The sequence below is a fragment of the Nipponia nippon genome, unplaced genomic scaffold (genome assembly GCF_047370975.1).
Source record: "Nipponia nippon isolate SJK-2023a ecotype South Korea unplaced genomic scaffold, ASM4737097v1 scaffold_25, whole genome shotgun sequence".
Classification (NCBI taxonomy): domain Eukaryota; kingdom Metazoa; phylum Chordata; class Aves; order Pelecaniformes; family Threskiornithidae; genus Nipponia; species Nipponia nippon.
The window spans coordinates 7224409-7244552 of NW_028262342.1; the positions used below are offsets into that span (position 1 = coordinate 7224409).

Sequence of the window (20144 nt, forward strand, 5' to 3'; positions counted from 1 at the left end):
CCAACCGCCTGTTGCTTATACACTGCACAAGATTTACATAACTCGCAACCGGGCTGTGCCAAGAGACTCCTGTTCGCTCAACCAGCTAACACCATGCTCTAGAGTTTTTACTACGATTTCTTCCTGTATTACAGCAATCCAAGGCAAAAGGTATTCTAAGAGCTACAAAAGACAGCAACAGAGCTCCTTCTCTTCCTAATCCACTACTACATAAAAACATTTTCAGACATACCACAACATCTTGTGAGTTATGACTCTGGAATCAGTAGTAATGACGTTTTATTGACATTGAGAGGAAAAAATAAAAGTTCCAAGGGAAAGATTTCTACTGTAATTCTTTGTAAGGCAGCCTGCACTGTTTTTTGTTTGCTTGGCTGCAAATACGCTTCAAAAGGTAGTGGGCTATTTGTGCACATAGGCCCCCTGCCAACTCTCTTCCCCTCCCTGTGTCATATTTCATTGCTTGCCCTGCCATTGGGAAACAACTCCAGTCCTCTGCAGCATTTAGTTAAAAACTAACTAAAGAAGAACACATGCTGAAAAACAGATTTGCCACCCTTTTGTGATGAGATACGCACAAACCCACCTTCCTGCTCCCACTGTTTTGATCAGCGTGCAGCGGGTTTTGTTTGGGGTGAGCCCTTTCACACATTCAGATGCACCTTGGCCTTCCCACTAGAGAATTAAAAAGAAGCTTCCAGAAACTAAAGAGAAATTGAAAGTGGCAAGAGCCAAAGTCAGGATGACAAAGCAAATCTGACTTAAGTTCAAGTTCTTTGACACAGACAACCCTTAAGAGATAGCCGCTGAGAGGCCGCACGGCACCGCTCTGCTGCGAGAGATACCCACGGCACACACATTTCAGTTGCGTTCTCTGCTTACACAGCCAGCGAAGCCAGCAACGTAGCACTGCTAGCTTTGTCTCCACTCCTTCCAAGAGACCGTGCTCCCCTCCCTCCCTACCCCCCAAAACCCCAAGTATCAGTTTGAATGCAGTACTTTGCTCAGGGAAAATGATTGCCGTTTGGGGAGGCAAACTATTTGCAACCTGATTATTTGCAAGTTCTTGAGACTAAGTAGCACACCCTACCGCTCTGGCTTTCCACTATAGGCACAACATTAGCGGACTTTACAAGCAAATGCAAGCATTAAACGAGAGAAACAGCTTCAAGGTCAAACACACTCAAGGCCCTGAAATTTGTGTGTATATATATATTGTGTGTATATATACATTTGTATGTATATATATATATATATTTTTATATATATACACACACAATTTTTTTTTTTTTAGGTCTTTACCCTCGTGCCCCAGCTGTAATTGCATAGCACCAACTGCAGATAGTTCAGGCACAGGAACGACGAGTTAGACCTCTGAGAGGATGGGGTTATAACCTAAAGGCTTCTGCTTATACATCCATGCCTGCTTTATTTTACTCCTCCTAGGTGTGAACTGCACCACGCTACCCCTTTGCTCTCTGCCATATGAGATAAATTATTATTATAAACCAAACAACTTTGAAATGAAGATGAGCATGCCAAATCTAGCCAGGGTGATTTACATGACTGGTCTCTGCTAATTACAGGGATGGCCATACATGTCTGTCTGAACATATCCCTTCAGGTGTCAGGGCCTCCTCACCTTTCCTAAATTAAGCAATTTTTCCATTTTTAGAGCAGTCCCGGACTGCAGCAGTTTGTAGCTCTGCCACGCTTACAGAGCAGGTCTGACAGGATTTAGGCTCAATCTCCTGCAATCAGAAGTCACCCCAGCGATCAGGTGAGCCTTCTTAAAATCAACACAGTGCTCAATTTTAGTCCTAAGAGCAAGATTATGGAAGAGAGAGGGGAGAAGGCAGCAACTACAGGTTATAGCTCCATATTATCAACCGAGTCCATTCTGACTCTGGGTACCCCACTCCTTCCTCTCCAAGAGCATCCCGTGGCTCTTTGTGTCAAGCCTTTTTCCCACAAAATACCACCCGCAGAACCAGAGAAAGTGTTCGTTTTCACATCAATTCTTTTGCTCTGCTGCTTTGTTTCAAGCCTCGGGAGCTAAATTACAATAGTGAAGTTAAAACCTTCTCTGCTAATAGCTCTGGAGATGTCCCTTAACAACTCTTAAGCGTTTGCAAAGAGATGGTTTATCTTGAGCCATTCCTTCCCTTCCCCGTTTTTTTCCAGACAGCCTTTTGTTATGTTAAACCAATATATTTAGACAATAATTACTCCCAATTAACTAGGTCACCACGCAGTATTCAAAAATAAAAGAAACTATTCCAAATCAATTCACAAACTAGAGGCCTCCTTATACAACCTAACAGTTTTGCAAACAAAAAGCAATATACGGGTAATTGGAATTTTTTTTTTTTTTATTAATTGAATCAGACTCTTTTTTAGGAGAATGAAGAAACCTAAGCACAGAGGCTTACTCACTGCGGCCTTATGCAAAGCAGGGCATATGCACAATACCTAATCCTTCTGTTACTAATAAAACACATGATTCTTTCAACATATACGAGTTGAGCATCTTGGAAGGGAAGCAAGACAAACAGGGCATCCTAACACACGAGGCAAGGGACATCAGAGTCCCGGCAAACAGATACTCTCAGAACAGGTAGAGGGAAAGTGAATTGCAGGCACCGTCTGCCACCCGGCAGCTGCAGCCTCCCCCACAGCTCTCCCACCAACACCGGGAAGGGTATTTCGGTTCGGTTCTCAATCCAGCAGCTTAAAGATCCGAACTCGGAAAAAAAAAAAAAATCCCTCACGATGTGCAGGTTGTCTAATGTATGTGGTGACACATCAGAATTCCACTCCAAAATAACATTTACAGTAGAAAGCAACAACTTTAAAATTTTAACTATAAATGTTATAGGAATCCATAAGTTTCCATTTATTGTCAAATTCTTTGATGAAAGATCCAAAGAAAAAGATTTAAAAAAAAAAAAAAAAAGATAGATTTTGGGGGGTAAAAATCCAAATCAAATCAAAGCTTAAGCTCAAAATCCAGCATGCAAATTTTGCTCTTCCTAGCTCCTGCCGGCTCCTACAGCCACACCACCGATCACCAGCCAACGGGTCAAAGTTTCCAGTGCTCCCATTCTCCGGAGCTGTCGGAAGAAGCAAAGGCTGGACTTCTCAGTGCAACACCGAGTTAGCCTTCAATGCGGGATTCCACACAGGAGGTAGCCCTTAGATCATACACAGACAGTAGGTAGAGGACATTTATTAAGTCAAGGAGAAAGCACTTTGACAAATGGACTCAGTCACTTTGTTGCGCAGAGCAAGTGTAATAAAGTCAATGCCAAGTTCCATTTCTCCCCCTCTGTGGAGGAAGAGAAAAGCCAGGCAAGTGTCCAATCCGTAATGTATGTTCATCGTATGTCCTCAGCGCTCACATATGGCGCAACATTTTGTCATGAGAAAGGCAACTCAGGTGTTATTCTCCTGGAAACACGCAATGCCAAAACCAAGCGGCGATACAGAAGTACAATAAAATCTCAAGAACATATGTTACATAGAACACCTTGTACTCTTTCCGTAACCGAATTCTCAACCTTTACAGACCTTTCTCTCATTCTCCATATGCAATATGTAACCAGGCACCATAATACCTCATAAGGTGTCTATTGTTAAAAACAGAAAGAAATGTGCAAGAGAAATAGTGCAGCAGATGGATAATTTCTCACTCCTAAATAATGGAACATCTCTACATGATACAGGTGGGAGAGACTAAAAATGTACATGGAGGACATCCAAATGAGGCAATCCTAAGTCCACGCTTTTTGTCTCTCAGTCTCCAGGATCTTCTCTGGATTTTAGTTGCCCAGCTATTGGGGAACCAGATTGATAACACTACGGGCTAGGACATCTCAAACAGCCATCCTACTGCTCCTGAAGTAGGAGACACCTCGCTCAAAGCCTTAGAGGAAGCTGAAGGGGCTGAAGGGAAGAGATGCACTCATTTTGCCACAGGGAAACACTTTTACCTGGAGTTTTTAATTCAGACATTTTCAATAGAGATGACACATGGCAATTAAGTGGAAAGTCTCAAGATGTTTTGAAGGACTGGAATTTTAATGAGCGAACAGCTTTCAAAAGACATAATTTCAGAAAGCAAAATTTGTGTATCAGTTATCTTCATTCTTGACCTCTCTTACGCTAAACCACGAGGTTGGGACACTACCTTGGAAGACGTGAGATGATCCAGGGAAGTCAAAAGCTATAAGCTGAACTTACACAGCTGAAGGAAGGGAGGAGGGGAAAGAGCTGGCTCATTCGAAGCTTATGTCTTTTCTCACACGAAGCCACAGAAAAACATTTCGTTGTCTTAGCTGAAAGCAGCCCGTTCCAAATACAAGCGGGATGTTCCAGGAAGAAGACAGAAACCTGCAGTGACTAGAAGCAATACTGTGCTCTCCGCAGGGGCAGCACAAGGAAAGAAACTGAGAGGCCACAGAAGAGGCACACCACTTTCAGTGCACCCCAAACCACCAAAGGAAATCACTTTCCTTTAGCGGGCTTTTATATACGTACAGACACACACATTGGCAGTTTCACCATTATAGTGGTGCCTGCGCTTGGCTGAGCACTGTACCTTGCCAAAGAACAGTAAGCGGCCTCAATGACAGAATCAATACTAGGATGCTGCTATAAGTGCGAGTCCACGCAGCCATCCCCAGCAGCTGAACCCTCCTAAAGCAGGTGGTCAGGAGCTTTAAGTGTGGGGTAAAATATTTTGAGAATGTCACAGCAGGAGCTGCTCTCTACTTGCTGCCATTGAAAACAGGCAACAGCTCTTCCCCATGGAAAGTAATCAAGAGCTGCCAGGACGCAAAAGATTCTGTAACTACTAATTCCTCAGTATAAACTATGTCACCAATCTATAATTGTCTGCATTAAAGGGGGATTAAGCTACAGAAACTGTCTGAGAACAAGTTCAGGCATGTAAGGCAGTCCAGCTGGACTAAAATTATATTGTACCCAATTCCTTCTGCTACAGTTGTCTGCTTACATTTCCATTTCACATGCACCCAATTTTTAAATGTTTTGTAACCTGGAGCACAGCACAATTATAGTGTGTTCTATAGTTAAAAATACAATATATTTAAAGCCTAGCTTTCATTCAAAATAACCAGGTCAAATATTTGAGTTATTCTGGAGAAGAGATGTGATTGCCTTTTTTTTTTTTTTTAATGCACTAAATAAAAGCTGTCCAAGAAAATATTTTTCAATTGTTTAAGTCTATAATTTTGTTATTTTTAGTAGCATCAGGGGATAGTAATGGACACCAGAGATGCAACAGTCTACAATAGTTCACATGTACTAAAAAGACATCCACTATGCTTTGACTTAGCCACAATGGATTAAGCAGTATAAAAATTTTCTGCTCCCCAGCCACAGGGTACAAATGACCCTGTGTACACACTGCTTAGCAGCAGCCGTAGCTCAGAGATCGCCAGTCTGTTCTGGCATTTTGGCAACAGTACCTCAAGAGCTACTAGACCCATTTCTACGGTGTCTTTTCTGCCTGTAAGGACAGCAGTTCATCAAATGCTTTAGAGTAAGAATGCCATCAAGTTTAAATCCTCGTCTTCTCTCTTCCCTACTACTAAACTTTATCAAAACCCAAATGATCTTCTAAACCAACTGCTTCACCCTTCTCACCACATTCAGTTCAACTGGTCACCACCTACAAATATTAATAACTAGAGTGACATTAAGACCTAGATCACTTAAAACAATTCCTATGTACTGAGACACATAAGAATACAAGATTGTTTTGGTTTTATCACCCAACCTAGGAGAAGAGAAGCAAAGTAATACGACTTCCCACCCGCCACTATTGCTTCCTTAGTAGATGCCTGGATGAGTATTGAACTGACCCAAAGACGTTTCCAGGGAAGGAGGAGGATTGCCTTGAAAGATCAGGTCGCAGGTCTCCTGCCTCCTCCGTGACGTGAGGATTCCCTGCCCTGCCCTCTCAAAAGGAAAGGAGTATCAAGACTAAGCTTGAGATTTATCAGCACATTGGGGAAGTTTTCCTCAGATTTATCTGAATGTGGATTAGCAAAAGGGAAGTCAGGAGCCCCACAGACCGAGACGAGGAGCAACCAAAACATGGACAGCAGGGACCCCTGAGCTCTTCTAAGGAAAAGCACACACACCACAACTCCCCACTCGCAATGGCATAACCACCCTTGTGGCAATCCAACAATGCCAAGATGAACACCAAAGAAGGGTTTATATTCGTTAGTTCAGGGAAAGAGAAAATCCTACTGTTTGTTGTTTTATCCTACCTTTTTTTGACTTCTCACATGTGGAGAAAAAGAGGAAAACTCAGTAAATGTAGCAAGACAGAACATCTATTGAAAATCAGATGGAGTTCTCTGATAGCAGTTGATTAGTTTACTGGACATCGACAAAAACATTGCCTTCAGACAGCTGAGGAAACCAAATTAATTTGTTCACACTTCAGTCAGGATTTCCAAATAAAAGCTAGAGAAGAGATCTTGATATAAGACCAAACAAGAACAGACACTTTTTCTCCACAACAAACAAAAATCTAACAACATATTAGATCTATAATCAGCAGTATTTGATCAGTAATAAGGGATGTGTATTTGCATCTAAAGAATAATATAAACACTGTGCTTTGATTTAAGAGATCAACTAAATTCTTGGGGGGTTGCTGGTGTTTAAGCACGGGCTGCAATAAAAATGCAGGTATTTTAATGGCAGCAGTTAGTTGTAGTGAACCCCTCTACCAGAGCAATCATGTAGAGCCATACTGTAATAAAGAAAAATGGCTTTTGCTTTAACCACACAAGCAAAAGTTTCATGGTGCAGGAGCAGCTAAGGCCACGCATTCCACCTCAATACTCATATCCTGATAGGTAATGCCTAAAAGAGGATATCTGTGTGCCTTTTTTTTTTTTTTTTAACAGCAGTTCTGCAAACACCTGCAAGGTTAAAAATCAAGACCAGGGGCACTAGTGTTACCCATCACGGGGAATGCATCATGTGTGAGTGAATCCTGTTGATTTGAGTCTGTTCTGTTAAATTCTGTATGTCCTGAGGTCTTACCTAAACATACTCTGAGTATTTCTCTGAATAGTACTTACAGTTGAGCACTAATATCAAGTGTTAACAGATATGCTTTCATCCACAGATCCGAGTTTTACTTCAAGTAGCATCCTATCACCTTTGCTAGAAAGTAAAAATTAAACACTTACACAAAGTCAGAGTAAAAGTAATTAAAAAACCCCTATTAGCTAAAACATGTCTTTAGACTCCCAATCAAGTACATCCACTTCTGGGCAGTATAGGTGGTTCACTTGATATAAAGAATTTAAACAGCCCACCCACAGGGATAAAAATGTGCATTTAAAAGGCAATTTTAATTTTGTTAAAAGCCAATATTCTGTCTGTTCTCCAAGACCAATAAAACACTTGCACAGAAATGTTAGATACATTTTCCTTGCTGTGCTCGAAAATTTCAGATCTGATGTAAAAATCGATATCACCACTAGATAATTCCTACCTCACCTTGGCTCCCCTCACTCATACATACAGAAATGCTCTACATCTCACACAATATAGAAAGAGGTCTTACAGCAGATTTCTGTAGTATTTTCAGAGATAAACTTATAAATTTTTCATGCAAAACATCATCTTTAGAGTACTAGTTAAACCATGATACAGCTACAAATTCTTCTACGCATATGAAAAAAACTGAGGACCTCCGAAGTGATCTGACTACCTTACGAAAAATGACCTTAAAATGACCTTTTTCACCAGAACGCTACATCAAAAAACTCTAGGGTTGGCAACAATAAAACTTTTTTCCCCACACACAATGGAAACCATCATTATCTGACACATTTCAATTAAATATCACACCTACCAGGCTAATAAAAATTCAGCTTTCTAAACAAAAGCTAAAAAAGGAATGTAAAGAAATATTACATGTAAATTAGTGAAATATACATACATTAAGTCTTCCAAATTAGGAATCCCTTCACAGCCAACTGTGTTGAAATATGGATTTTAAACCCAGCACCACTAGCTACTTCAAATCAAATTAATTCACTTTCTCACAGAATTAAAGAAGCTCCAAGCCCTACGCTGCAGCCTCTCATCCTCAAAGTTGGTATACATTCCAAGCAAAAAAAAAAAAAAAAAAAGAAGAAAAAAATCCTCTTCCTTGTCACAATACAATTTCCATATCAGCTTTAGAGGAATCTAATGACTTTTATGAAACAGGCCTTAACTGAGTGTCAACAAAAATAAAATGCACGCTCTGTGCAAAGTTTCCTCTGCTCTTACATTTACACTAATCCATATTGCTGAAAACCAGTCAAAGCTAGGTTGACACTTAAGAACTTTTGTTTTTCAAGTGTTTTCAGAGAGCCCAATCTGCCCTGGTACCATCTACCCAGAGACCTACAACCGTCCTTGTGTCAGGGAGACCGTGAGTAGGTATTTCGGCACAGGCTCATTCAGCATCAACTGTCTGACCTAAACAATCCCTATTTTTAAAACATTAGCACAAAGGGTTTTCAGAAGGAGTTTCTTATGTAGGTAGACTGAGTCTAGACAAGTTCAGACACGTTCCTGGCCATACCATCACATAACACTGAGGAGCTGCAGACACCTGGAACTCAACCTTACCACAAAAATCACTCCTAACATCCCACTGAGCCCCCTCCCTCAAACCTGCGGCGCTGGATGCGCTTCAGCGTGCAGGCAGCCGGGCTCCGCATTGCATAACATCTGGAGGGGGAAGGGAGCAGGGAGAGCTAAGCATGCCATTTAATGGAGGGTGGATTTTTATCCTAGATGCGATGGCAGCAAAATGCCCTCCCAACTACACTACCTGGGTTTTCCTCCCGAGGAAGAAACATTTTGGTGCCAAAACATCTTTTGGAGAAGTTCACTTTTGGTTTTAGGCCAAAGGCGAAAGCTCAACCTCTCACTCTAAAGCCTCACAACTTCTAATGAAAAAAAAAAACCAACCCCCCAAAAAAATAACTAAAGAGGCACAATGTGTGCTGCCGTTAAAGAATGTCCAGCCAGGACTCTCAGAAAGGGCAAAGTCGGATTTATGTAGCAGAAAGCTAAGAAGTTAGAACAACCCACAAACAGAACTCAATGCATAATTAAAGAGAGGCAGAACTCTAGGAAAGCGTTTAATAAATAACAGGGAAAAAGACAACTCACCAAAGTGTTTAACCTGTATTTCTTGAAGATCAAGGAACAGTCTCAGAAACTTAGGATGCATATGTTCTACCTGAAGCATTTTTGCAATATTGTTAATCAAACCAGCTGACCGTTTCTTGGTACTGTCCCAAGTCTGCCAGAACTTCGAAATCACATTGAGCAATTCCAGGTACACTGGAGAAGTGGACAGACTTTTAAAGGCTATCTGCAAGTATCTATACTGCTCCACAATCAACCACTAATTTTTTTCCCCAAATTGGCTGAACAAGCTGTTTTAAAATAATTCCTCTATTTCAGCAGAACTGCAAATTCACTTTAAATATGTTAAATACAATTACTAATTATACTATTGGAAATATTCTTTCAAAACACATTACATCTCAGATTATTTACTACACTATGCGAAAGGCATACAACAGGGAATTAACTTCAGGTCTGGAGACTACATAATTATTGCCACAGAGCAGCTCGCCACACTTGTGCAAAAAGTTCTAGTGAAAATTATTTATGTCTTTGTTAGTTAACCCATGCATGGACACTGCTAAAACCAACCCAGTCTACCAAGTACGAGCACTTCTCTCCCCCCTGCTGTGAACTGCCTCACCGTTTCCTGCAGATGAACATTAATCCTGATGCAGAAAGAGAGCAAAGGGATCATCACCGCAGAGAAGTGCCATACCTTTAACAAGACGAAAAGAGACGTGGCAGTCTTATCGAGACAAATTATTTGCAGGACAGACTGGTGATAGAAGATTCTGACCCTAATTCTAGGCCACAAAAAAACAAACCTAGCAGGCCACTGCCTAACATCACCTGGGGCAGTGCCGATTGCACAGTTAACTTGCACAGGGCCCCTCACCGTGACAAAGGAAAGGTGTTTCCAGAAAAGGAAAATGTGTCGATTGCAGCTTTTTATAATGACTGAGAGCGTGGTTGGTACATTCAGGCCGATAACCCAAGGGCCATACCAAGAAGAGGTGGGAGAACGGGACAGAAACACAGCGGCAGAACTGCGAACTGCACAAAACCAGGCACAACAAATGATACCGCAGGTCAGGAAAGCAGCGCCCTGGCAAGAACAGAGGAGAAACATGAGCAGCACCTGTCAGCATACCTAACCCAGCTCCCCGCTGTTGAAAGGTTAAACTCTCACAGGCTTTAAGCCCACTCCAGGAGTAATCACACTACAGCCTGCGCTAATTTTCATATACTCTTGTATACATTACACCAACTTAACAGATTTCCTTTTTACACTCCCCCATCCATCTACAAGGCTTATCAACTAATACTTAAAAAATCAAAACAAAACAAAAAAACCCCAGAAAACTTATGTTTTCAGAACCAAACTAGCCACTGAAGTTGTGAAATTAAAGCTATTTTCATCACTTAGGACTTTCTTCAACTGTAATTAAGACTTTTTTTAAAAAAGCCATTAGTTATAAGACTGTATTTGAGATACTGTTACTTCAAAAAGAAATTACATACCCCTGAAAAAGAAAGAGCTCCTCCAACACAAACCAGGAATACTGTGGTTATACATAGTATCTTCACGAGTAACTTTCAGGTTCAGTTCTGCTAAGCTTTCTGCTCTCCCGAGGAACATCACAGGAAAAAACAACAGCGTTACACTGCAGCGTCGGTAGTTTTATTCATATTATCAACACACGAATAAAGTGGGAAAGCATCTTCTGCTGTGAACCACTTCTCCAAAGCAAACTCCTGAACTCCTCGAGAGAGACCTCCTTTCGCATTGGATCAGCTTACAAAACACATGGTATTATTTGCTATTCCCTTACTCCCTCTGCAGATGCCGATTTGCAAATATAATTCAGTATAGAGCTGCAGAAGGAGGGCAAGATGAAAGGAAAAAGGTGACAAAGTTGTCTTATTACTGTTTATTAGTTCAACAATTCCAGCCAAGTTTCTTCCCCAACTGTTGATATCAAGACCTACGCTTGGATTTCAAGTTTCAAACCTGAGCTTTCTGGATTTGATGTTATACCACTAAGAAAAAATAGTAACTACAGCTTAGCTAAGCAATCTCCGTTAACAATATCTGAAACAGAAGACACTCTGCTCTCCCGCATCTGTCGCGGCGAAGAGATGCAAACCCAGCAAGAGGGTCCCGTTGTGGTTAGGGCCCGACGCACCGGCACGGCTGTTAGAGATGGTTTAAAAGATGCAGGCAGAAACGACGAGTCAAACGCCACAATTCAAACAGCAGCAATTTCACAACATTCTTTCGCAGTCGCCGGGCTCGCTGCACCACTAACACTCCTGGGTTCTGTTTTTCACCATTATATTGCATATTTCCCACGTTTTTCTGGAGCTGCAATAACCCGCACCTGCTGGTTTCCGAGGACAGTGACAGAGAGCCTTTACGAAGCCAAAACGGACACCGAAAGCCAGAGTATTCAGAGAGAGAGCCCTAGTTTGCAAGCAGACGCCAAGTTTTCACCGAACACCCAGTAACTTCCACGCGGGGACCGCGGTAGCTTTAAGCCTCCCAGGCAGCCTCCCCGCTGCCGCTTCCCTCCTCCTGGACCGGCCTTGGGGCCCGGGGCACCGCAGCCCCCCCCCGGATCCAGCTCGTCCTCCCGCTCCGCGGGGGTCACAGGCCGCTCCGCCGACCCGCCAGCCCCCCTGCGCCAGCCCCGCAGCCCTCTGCCCGACGGGCTCCGCGACCGGCACCACCGCAGCGCCGAGCGGGCGGCGGGAGGCCGGGCCCGGCGCCTCTCGCCCCGTCCCGCTGCCATGATAGCTCCGCTCCCTGCCCGCCACACGCCCCCCGCTCCGCCGCCAGCCCACCCTCAGCCCGCCCCGCCATCGCCGGCCCCGGGACGGGCCTGCCGCCCCCCGAGGCGGCCCGGGGCCGGGGGCAGGGCGGGCGGCCCGCCTCGGAGCGCGGCCCCTCCGCGCCGGCGGCCTCCCGAGGCCCCCTCCGGCTCTCAGCCCCCGCGGGCGGCCTCCCGCCCTCCCCCTCAGCCCCGGCCGCTGCCCCCGCGGCCCCCGGCCCCGCACCAGTTGGTCATGTCGAGGAAGAAGGCGCAGCCGGCGGGGCTGAGCTGGAAGCCGAGGAGCCGCTGGAACTCGCCGATCAGCACGTCCTTGTCGGTGGTGCCCAGGCAGCTGAACTTCTGCATCAGCTCCGCGTCCAGGTCCACGTCCATCCCCTCCATGGCGCTCGGCGGGGCCGCGCCGCCCCGGGGCCGCCCCGCTGCCGCCGCCGCCTCAGCGCCGCACGGGGCGAGGGGGGAGCGCGGGCACGGCGGGGGGGGGGGGGGAGCGGCGCGGGCGACGCCAGCCGCTGCCGCCGCTGCGCAAGCGCCGCTCCGCCTCGCACGAGGAGCACGCGGCCTATGACGCCGCCGCGCTCGCGGCGGCGCGATAGCGTCACCCCGCGCGCGGCGTGACGGGGGGCGGGGCGCGGGCGGCGCGGCCCGCCCGCGGCGGAAGGAGACCCGCAAGGGCGGGGGCGGGGGCGCACGCAAACGGGCGAGGGGCAGGCGTGGGCAGGCGCGCGCGTGACGCGGGGGCTCCGCGCGCGCCAAGGGGGCGGGGGATGGTTGCGTCACAGGGAGGGGTAGGTTTGTGTAGCCCCCCGCCGCGCGCTTCCATATATGGAGTCGGCGCGGGCGGCGAGCGCGCGTTTATGTATGCCAATGAGCCGCGGGCGGTGACGTCACGTGGCGCTATGCAAAGGAGGCGGCGCAAGGCCCAGCGGGGCGGGGGCCTCCCCCGCGGCGGCGCCCCGGGCCCGGTAACACCGAGGGCCGCCCCGCCCCGCCCCGCCCCGCCCGCCGCGCGTGCCGGCCCGCGCCGCGCGTTCGTGCTTTAACGCAAGCAAACGGTGGCTGCTGTTAGCGCACAGCTGCCGCGTGACGTGCGGGGCTCCCCGCCCCCAGCGCGGCCCCGGCCGGCCCAGGGCGGTGACGGCGGCGCCCAGCTCTGACGTATTTGTGGGCGGAGAACGGTGATGTCACTGGGGAAGGGGCGGAGGGGAGCGGCGGAGGCCCCGCCTGCGAGGCGGGAAAAGCGAAGCGCGCCCGCAGCCTCTGTTGTCCCTCGCCGGCCGCCGCCGAGGCGCCGCGCCCGCCCTGTGCCGTAGCCGGTCCGCGGGAGCGGCGGAAGCTGTCGCTGCGCGAGTGCGTCACTTCCTGGCGGCGCCGGCGGCGGGCGCGGGGAGCACCATGCCCAAGTGAGCGCCGCTCTCGGCGGGCTCCGGCGCCGGGGGGGGCGGCGGGAGGCGGGGCCCGGGGCGGGGGCAGCCGGGGCGAGCGGCCGCTTGGGCCCGGCCGGTCCCCGGGCGGGATTTGGCGCCGGCGGCGGGCGGTTCGTGCTCGTTGGAGCCTCGGGAGGCGCGGAAGCACGAGCGGGAGGGCGCGGGCCGCGCTGGGCGCGGGTAGGCCGAGCGCCGGGGCCGGTTTCGCCCGGCGCCTCGTCCCGCGGGGCCGTGCCTCAGCGCGCGGCGCGGAGCGGCTCCTCAGTGACCGGGGTTTTCCCTCTTCAGGTTTTATTGCGATTACTGTGACACGTACCTCACCCACGACTCCGTAAGTACTGGATCTCCTGCAGCGACTCCTCGTCTCTATCCAGCGTGTTAAAATAAAACTTACGCAGGCTAAAGCCAGGTTACTTGAAATATTGCGGTGTCCCACTTGTTTGGCTTCTTTCCTCTCCTACTTCTTTGCAAAAGAGAAACAAGAACGGGAGGGTTTTGAGTGCCGCTAGCGCTCAGCAGCCAAGGGCGGCCGACGCTCGTGGCTGCCCGCGAGTGTTGTGGTGAGTTAGGAGACGGCTGGCTGGGCATTAGGGCAACCTCTTCCACTTCAAGTGGAGTTTCAACGCTTACGGTTTATACGTAAAGCACACCACCTGTCCTCTGAGTGGGCATGGAAACCGACCTGTTTTACACTGCTAAATTGCATCTCTTTAAAATTATACAACAGTTCCTAGTAAAATTTGGGTTTATGTGATATTGAGTAAGCTTTGGGTTTACGTGCTCTTTCTCAGCCCTCCGTGAGAAAAACCCACTGCAGTGGCCGAAAACACAAAGAGAATGTGAAAGACTACTATCAAAAATGGATGGAGGAACAAGCTCAGAGCCTGATTGACAAAACAAGTAAGGCTAATCCTTCTGTGACCCTGGATTGCTCTCCCGTTACTTCCCCTGTCTTTCCTCTAGCTGCTTTTCCTCTGTTCTTCCACGTTGATTCTTCCTCGCTTCCCTGATGAGTCTTTGCGCTGTGAATCATGAGCGAAAGCTTCCCTTAGAATCTGAATCTTGGAACTCGTCAGAGCGTGGGCTTCCACGTACGGGACCGAGGGCTCTGCCCCAGGGGCCGGTGCAAGCTGGCATTTACTGCTTTACTGTGGCTGAGAAGGTTGTAGATACCACCACCGTTAGCACTGCTAGTAACATCATACAAGGTCACGTAACATACCTTTGCTTTTTGGCTGTAGCACATTTATGTAAAGAGCATGAATAAGAAATCCAAAAGATGGGGAAATGGACGTGAAAGTATGGATTATTACTTCTTTTTTTAAATGCTGTAGTTGCTTCCCCTGAGTTCTCTAGGGATATTGATGGGTTTTTTTTTTCCCCTCTCATGCTGTTAAAGCTTAAATAAAGTGTGAAGTGTTTCCTCTGTCAGTTTATAGGGTGCTTGTCCTCTGAATAATGGTTCTTTTCTCTGAGGAAAGAAATACAAATGCCAGATTAACTTTATGGCAACTTGCTTTAGATCATAGAATATCTCAAGTTGGAAGGGATCCATAAGGATCATCGAGTCCAACTCCCTGCTCCTTGCAGGACTACCTAAAACTAAACCATGTGCCCAAGAGTGTCGTCCAGATGCTCCTTGAACTCTGACAGGCTTGGTGCCATGACCACTTCCCTGGGGAGCCTGTTCCAGGGACCGAGCACCCTCTCATTCAGCCTTTTCCTAATGTGCAGTCTGGACTTCCCCTGACACAGCTTTGTTCCATTCTCTTGTGTCCCTTTTCCTCGTGATGCTTCCAATTTTCACATCTTTTGCCTGCCTTCTGGTCAATTCCAGTCTTTTGAATTTCTTCTCTTCCCTTTCACATGTTTTTCATGCTTTTTGTCACCTACCTAAGTCATTGCCTTATTACCATTTTCAAGATAGCATGTCTTTACCTAATGATCCCAGGTGAAAGTTGCAGCTGCAAATCATGTGATGTATTTTCTCTACCATCCGCCTTCTTGTTAGGTGTGTGAAATTCATCAAGGAGCTCTCTAGTCTCAGCTGGAGTAATTACTGTAATAATTGTCTTCAAGAATAGCAGGTGCTTCCGCCATGACAAGCAGCATAAACCAGGGATTTGTTCCAGAGTTAGAACAACTGAGTGCGCAGCATGACGTGAAGTACGCTCTGACCGCGTGGCATGAGAAGGAAGATTGACGCAGGAGCTTCCTCAGCCTAGTAACTGGTTTTTCTCCTGGGATTCTTTCTTTCCTTTTTTTTTTTTCTTTTCCCCCCCAATGTAGCGGCTGCATTTCAGCAAGGGAAAATCCCACCTACACCGTTCTCGGCACCACCTCCCGCAGGAGCCATGATACCACCTCCTCCCAGCATCCGTAAGTCTGACCTGGACAGTTTGTGACTGGGACAGCAGCCTTCTTTAGCTATGTTGCGTGTTTCGGGGACTTGTGAAGAAAAGTCCTTTTAGCTTGAAATCAAGCTAAGACATTTTGAGCTCGTGAATACCAAAATGCCAGAGAATGCTTTGTAAGAGTGTTTTAGCAACCATTTTAACTTTTAGTTTGCCTTATTTTAGTAATATTGAGTACGTTGATAGAAATGTGTGCCTCCTCATTACTTGCTAGCTGACATGTGGATAGCTTCATTAAAAATTGCAGCATGGGGTGTTTTTTTTTTGTTGTTGTTGTTGTTTTTAAAAATAGAATAGGGTTGATAACCACCTTTTGCGCTTTAGCTGGCAAACAGCTGAGATCCCTTTCTGCTTAGAGTCCCACTGTTGGAAGTGGGACATCTGCATTAGGTATGCAAAGTTGGAAATGAGAGCTAGCATATTCTTTTTGCACCCGAAGTCAGAGTTGAAACTGCAGATGAAGGCAGGTGGTTGTAAAGCAATCTAAGACACCTTAATTACTAAAATGTCCTGTAAAGTTTAATAACCACTTCGCAGTGCATGTTGTTGCTGAATGTGAAAGCAGCCAGATGCGTAACCAGTCTGTCTGTGTCCAGCTGGCCCCCCGCGGCCTGGCATGATGCCGGCCCCTCATATGGGTGGACCGCCAATGATGCCAATGATGGGCCCACCCCCACCAGGAATGATGCCGGTTGGACCCGGTAAGTCTGGAGACGGGTAAATCTCTGTAACGGAGCTACCGCGTGGTCTGGTTTGCAGGGTGTTTGGGTTACATCTTCTGTCTCACTGGGCAGTAGAGAGCTGTGAAAGGAACTCGGCGGAAAATGTGAAGCAGCTGCAGTGCTTGGGTGCTGGCTGTAGCAATGCACTCCAGTTTATAGCTTGCGTCACTTCAGGCATCGTGTTAGACGCAGCGTGGATGGACAGCCCCAAGTGTCAAGCTGTGGAAGCATTTCAGTTTGCATATTCTGTGTACGCACGTTTGCTGATCCGTTATCTCTGTGTGGTGAGACATAAACCAGTCTTAAAACTGCTGAGTTCCTTTACTACTTGTTGAGAGTACTTACTCGTACAACTGAAATTATCGCTCTGGTAAATTGTAGCTTTTCTACCTCTAGTCTTGGCAATGCAGTCTTTAATTGTTTAGGAATTCTATGTTTGTAGTGCTTCCATTTTTGCAGAAGGGGTACATTTCAGCACTAAATGAATTTTATTGTTTAAAATGTCTCAAGATAATGTGTTCCAGAGAAATGACATGCTTTAAAATGTTTTTTAGAGAACTGTAAAGGCAAACTAAAATGTCTTGATCCATTCCGCTTTTGAGCTTACTGGCATTTGAAGAATTCTCAGGGGACGTCTTATTGAAGCAGCTACTGGAACAAATCTAAAGGAATACACACGTGCATGCTAAAAGTAGTGAAGTCTCTTTGCAATTATTGTCTTGCTGGTAGAAGCTGTTCTTTAAGTGTTTTTTAAAGGCACAAAATACGTGCATAATCTGCGATATTAGGCAGCACAGTGGCTGCTTGAAAATAAATGGAGAAATTGGATGGAAACCATTATTTCAGTGCTTTTTAGTAGAGCACCTGCTTTTCTTTGGTAATGCTGTTACCCAGCTGTAAGAAGTACACCAGTCTTTTTTCAAACATGCTTAACTGGAGGATTTCACACTTTTTTCCAAATGAACTTTCCAATTCAGTAATTAAGCTAGCGTCTGAGTGTTTGAAAATAATTTATCAGTGAATATTGTCAAAAGTGGGCATATAACCCAGGAACTTGATTCTTCCTCTTCTGATTGCTGATATCCTTCAGGGAAATGCAATCCATCTCAGCCAGCTTCCAGATCAAAGCTTACAGACTTGTAAAATGAAAGTTCCCTGGAGGGCGGGGGAGAGAACCTGCTCGCTGTATTGATGTGACTCGGCAGTTGCTACTGCCGAGAGCTCTTCTCCAACGTCCTCTCTTTCCCCTCGTAGCTCCAGGGATGAGGCCACCGATGGGAGGACACATGCCGATGATGCCGGGGCCCCCGATGATGAGACCGCCCTCCAGACCCATGATGGTGCCAACCAGGCCGGGAATGACCCGTCCCGACAGATAAAGGTGGAAATGGAGCTACCTTTTCTTTTTCATATTACGATCTTCCACATGATAAAATACCATAGACCTATGTCCCTAGGATTTTGTATTAAACCAGTGTGTAGAGGAAATCTGCTGTTACTTCAGATTGCAGACGGTTTGATCTAGGTGCACACTGGTGTGATGCTTTCATACCTGGTCTGGGTTTTTTGGTGTTTTGTTTGTTTGTTTTTCCCCCCTATTGAATCGTAAAACAACAATAAAACTTAGATGCTGGTTTACGTACGGAGAACCTGAGCCTTACTCTGTGTGTGGTTTTTCTGCCTGGCAGAAAGAGATGTCAGTTTTCTTTGCTCCCTCTGTACCTGTCTTGCACAGAATCTGTCAGTTTTGTTGGGTTTTGTTTTTTTTTTTTTTTTTCTTCTCTCCTTAGTCCTTAGGTAGTCTCTCTTTTTCATGTCATACCCCTCAAGAGATGTATTATTATCTGCATCTTGAATTCTTGTTTCAAAACAAGTATGTGTGTGTTTAATAAAAAAACCAAAAAAGGTGGTATCAGAAAAGACTGCAGTGATATCTCTAACTGGGGAGACTGCAACATTAAGTGACTTTACTAGGACAAAATAGGTTGAATTTAATAAAATGTTGATCCTCCACTGAGGGAAACAGATGCTGTTAAAAGGCTACTTCTTACAGTAATTATTTTAATGCTGCCGAACATATTTCTGCTTTTCTATTGCTACTGGGGCATTTGTGTGGACACAATTACTTACGTTATTGGAGTTGTTGCATCAGTAGTTAGTAATGCTCAGTTCCCTTCTTAGCATAAAGGGATGTGGTGTTGAAGACATATCCCAGGCCCTTTAGTTTATTAAAAGGATTTTGCTTTTGATGACCCGTGCGTAATGCAGGTGCACAATTCCAGTTGTATTAAAAGAATTTGTTCTGTCTGCATAACCATTGTCATCCATTTCAGTCTGCAGAACTGTCCAACTCATTCTTGGCATATTTGCATGTAATATGAAAGCGTGGGAGTGATTTGCATCTTTGAAGAAAATGTTTGGTTAGCAAAACTGCGAGGGCTCTTTTTCCGAGTTGCTCTCTGCTATGGGACAGGACAGTCCAAGCATTTAGAGAAGATTATATTTTTAGGAGCTTGTGTGCTTTCAGCAATCTCCTGTAAAGAATGTGGTGTAGCTGAGACATCAAATATTTAATAGCTCAATATTTAATAGCTGTTTTCAGCAAACACTGAGATGAGGCAAAAGTTAGAGGATGTTTTTACAATCAACCGTGCTGGGAGCAGACTTGTGCAGCACAGAGCGCTCGGGCTGGGCAGGCACGGAGGGGCTGCGGCACCCGCGCTGGGGATCCTGCTGCTCTTGGCTGTCCTGTGTCTGACACCTCCCGCGTCTGACACCGAGCGGATTGCAAGGAGCTGAAATGATTGTACCAGTGCGTATCTCGAAAGCTGAATGTGCCAACTGGGGATGTGTCTCCCTGATCAATAATGTGAGTGTTTTTCAGCTTTACGTTGAAGCTGGGTTGCTTTTACATCAAACATAGAACACACACCATCAATGCATGTTAATGACTTTCTCCTGGGGAAAAAATAGGCAGGAATTAGTGATGATCAGCACTGGGCTTTGATAAAAGTTCAAGGCTTGTATGCCACTCGAATTCCCCCCGCCTACTAGCAGATTAAAACAGAACGTACTCAGTAAAGTACAAGGTATGTGGTTTTCTTGTCTTGGAGCTGTCGAAGGCGTGACTGATCGGCGTACGGCTCCAGCGGGGTGCTGCGCTTGCAGAGCAGCGTGACCCGTTCCGTGGGGTTCCCGTGCGGAGCACAGCCTCGAGCGACGTGCTCCAGCCTGGGCCGAGACCTCACGGCGTGTGAAATGGTCTAAAGCATCGCCATCCAGTTACAATGCGAACTTAAACTAAGTAGCACAGAAACTCCTTGAAACGAAGATTTTTTTTCTTCGTTCAGCAGCCTCACTGGGTACATTGTTTTATATTTAACGTTTTATTTTTCTAGCGCGAGCGCCTCTCTTAAAAAAACTTATTTTTGGCTGGCTGGGATGGTCTTTGGAAGGGATCCGTACAACGAGGAGGTGTGACACTAAGCTGGTTTGCGTGGCGTGGATTTTTCACCTGCAGCCCCACGGCTGTGACCAATTAACGTTATTTAACAGGGGCAA

General features: G+C 46.3%; 2 protein-coding genes across 4 annotated transcripts in view; one reads left to right on the forward strand and one right to left on the reverse strand.

Annotated features, from left to right (window-relative positions):
• ILRUN (inflammation and lipid regulator with UBA-like and NBR1-like domains) overlaps window positions 1–12508 on the reverse strand; it is a 34190-nt gene extending 21682 nt beyond the window's left edge. Inside the window, exon 1 of one of the 2 annotated variants that reach the window (XM_087761711.1) lies at window positions 12247–12508. In XM_087761711.1, the coding sequence (XP_087617837.1) occupies window positions 12247–12404 (158 nt within the window). In that variant the 5' untranslated portion in view covers window positions 12405–12508. The remainder of the gene's footprint in view (window positions 1–12246) is intronic. The other variant, XM_087761712.1, reaches the window with a different exon arrangement.
• Window positions 12509–13049: 541 nt separating this feature from the next.
• On the forward strand, window positions 13050–18237 carry SNRPC (small nuclear ribonucleoprotein polypeptide C). Of its 2 annotated transcripts, none has more exons than XM_087761715.1 (6): window positions 13050–13423; window positions 13736–13778; window positions 14239–14347; window positions 15734–15826; window positions 16458–16562; window positions 17838–18237. In XM_087761715.1, exons 1-6 carry the CDS (start codon window positions 13416–13418, stop codon window positions 17960–17962), a joined length of 483 nt encoding a protein of 160 aa, XP_087617841.1. In that variant the 5' UTR covers window positions 13050–13415; the 3' UTR covers window positions 17963–18237. The 2 variants fall into 2 exon arrangements, with proteins under 2 accessions (XP_087617841.1, XP_087617842.1); XM_087761716.1 differs by having other exon boundaries at window positions 13070–13423; window positions 15737–15826.
• The last annotated feature ends 1907 nt before the right edge of the window (window positions 18238–20144 follow it).

What these genes read in the sequence shown, in the direction of transcription:
- SNRPC (XM_087761715.1), top strand. An exon ending in GAGCCTGATTGACAAAACAA is followed by an intron (nt 14,348 to 15,733) that starts GTAAGGCTAATC and finishes TCCCCCCCAATG; the next exon opens with TAGCGGCTGCATTTCAGCAA. An exon ending in AATGATGCCGGTTGGACCCG is followed by an intron (nt 16,563 to 17,837) that starts GTAAGTCTGGAG and finishes TTCCCCTCGTAG; the next exon opens with CTCCAGGGATGAGGCCACCG.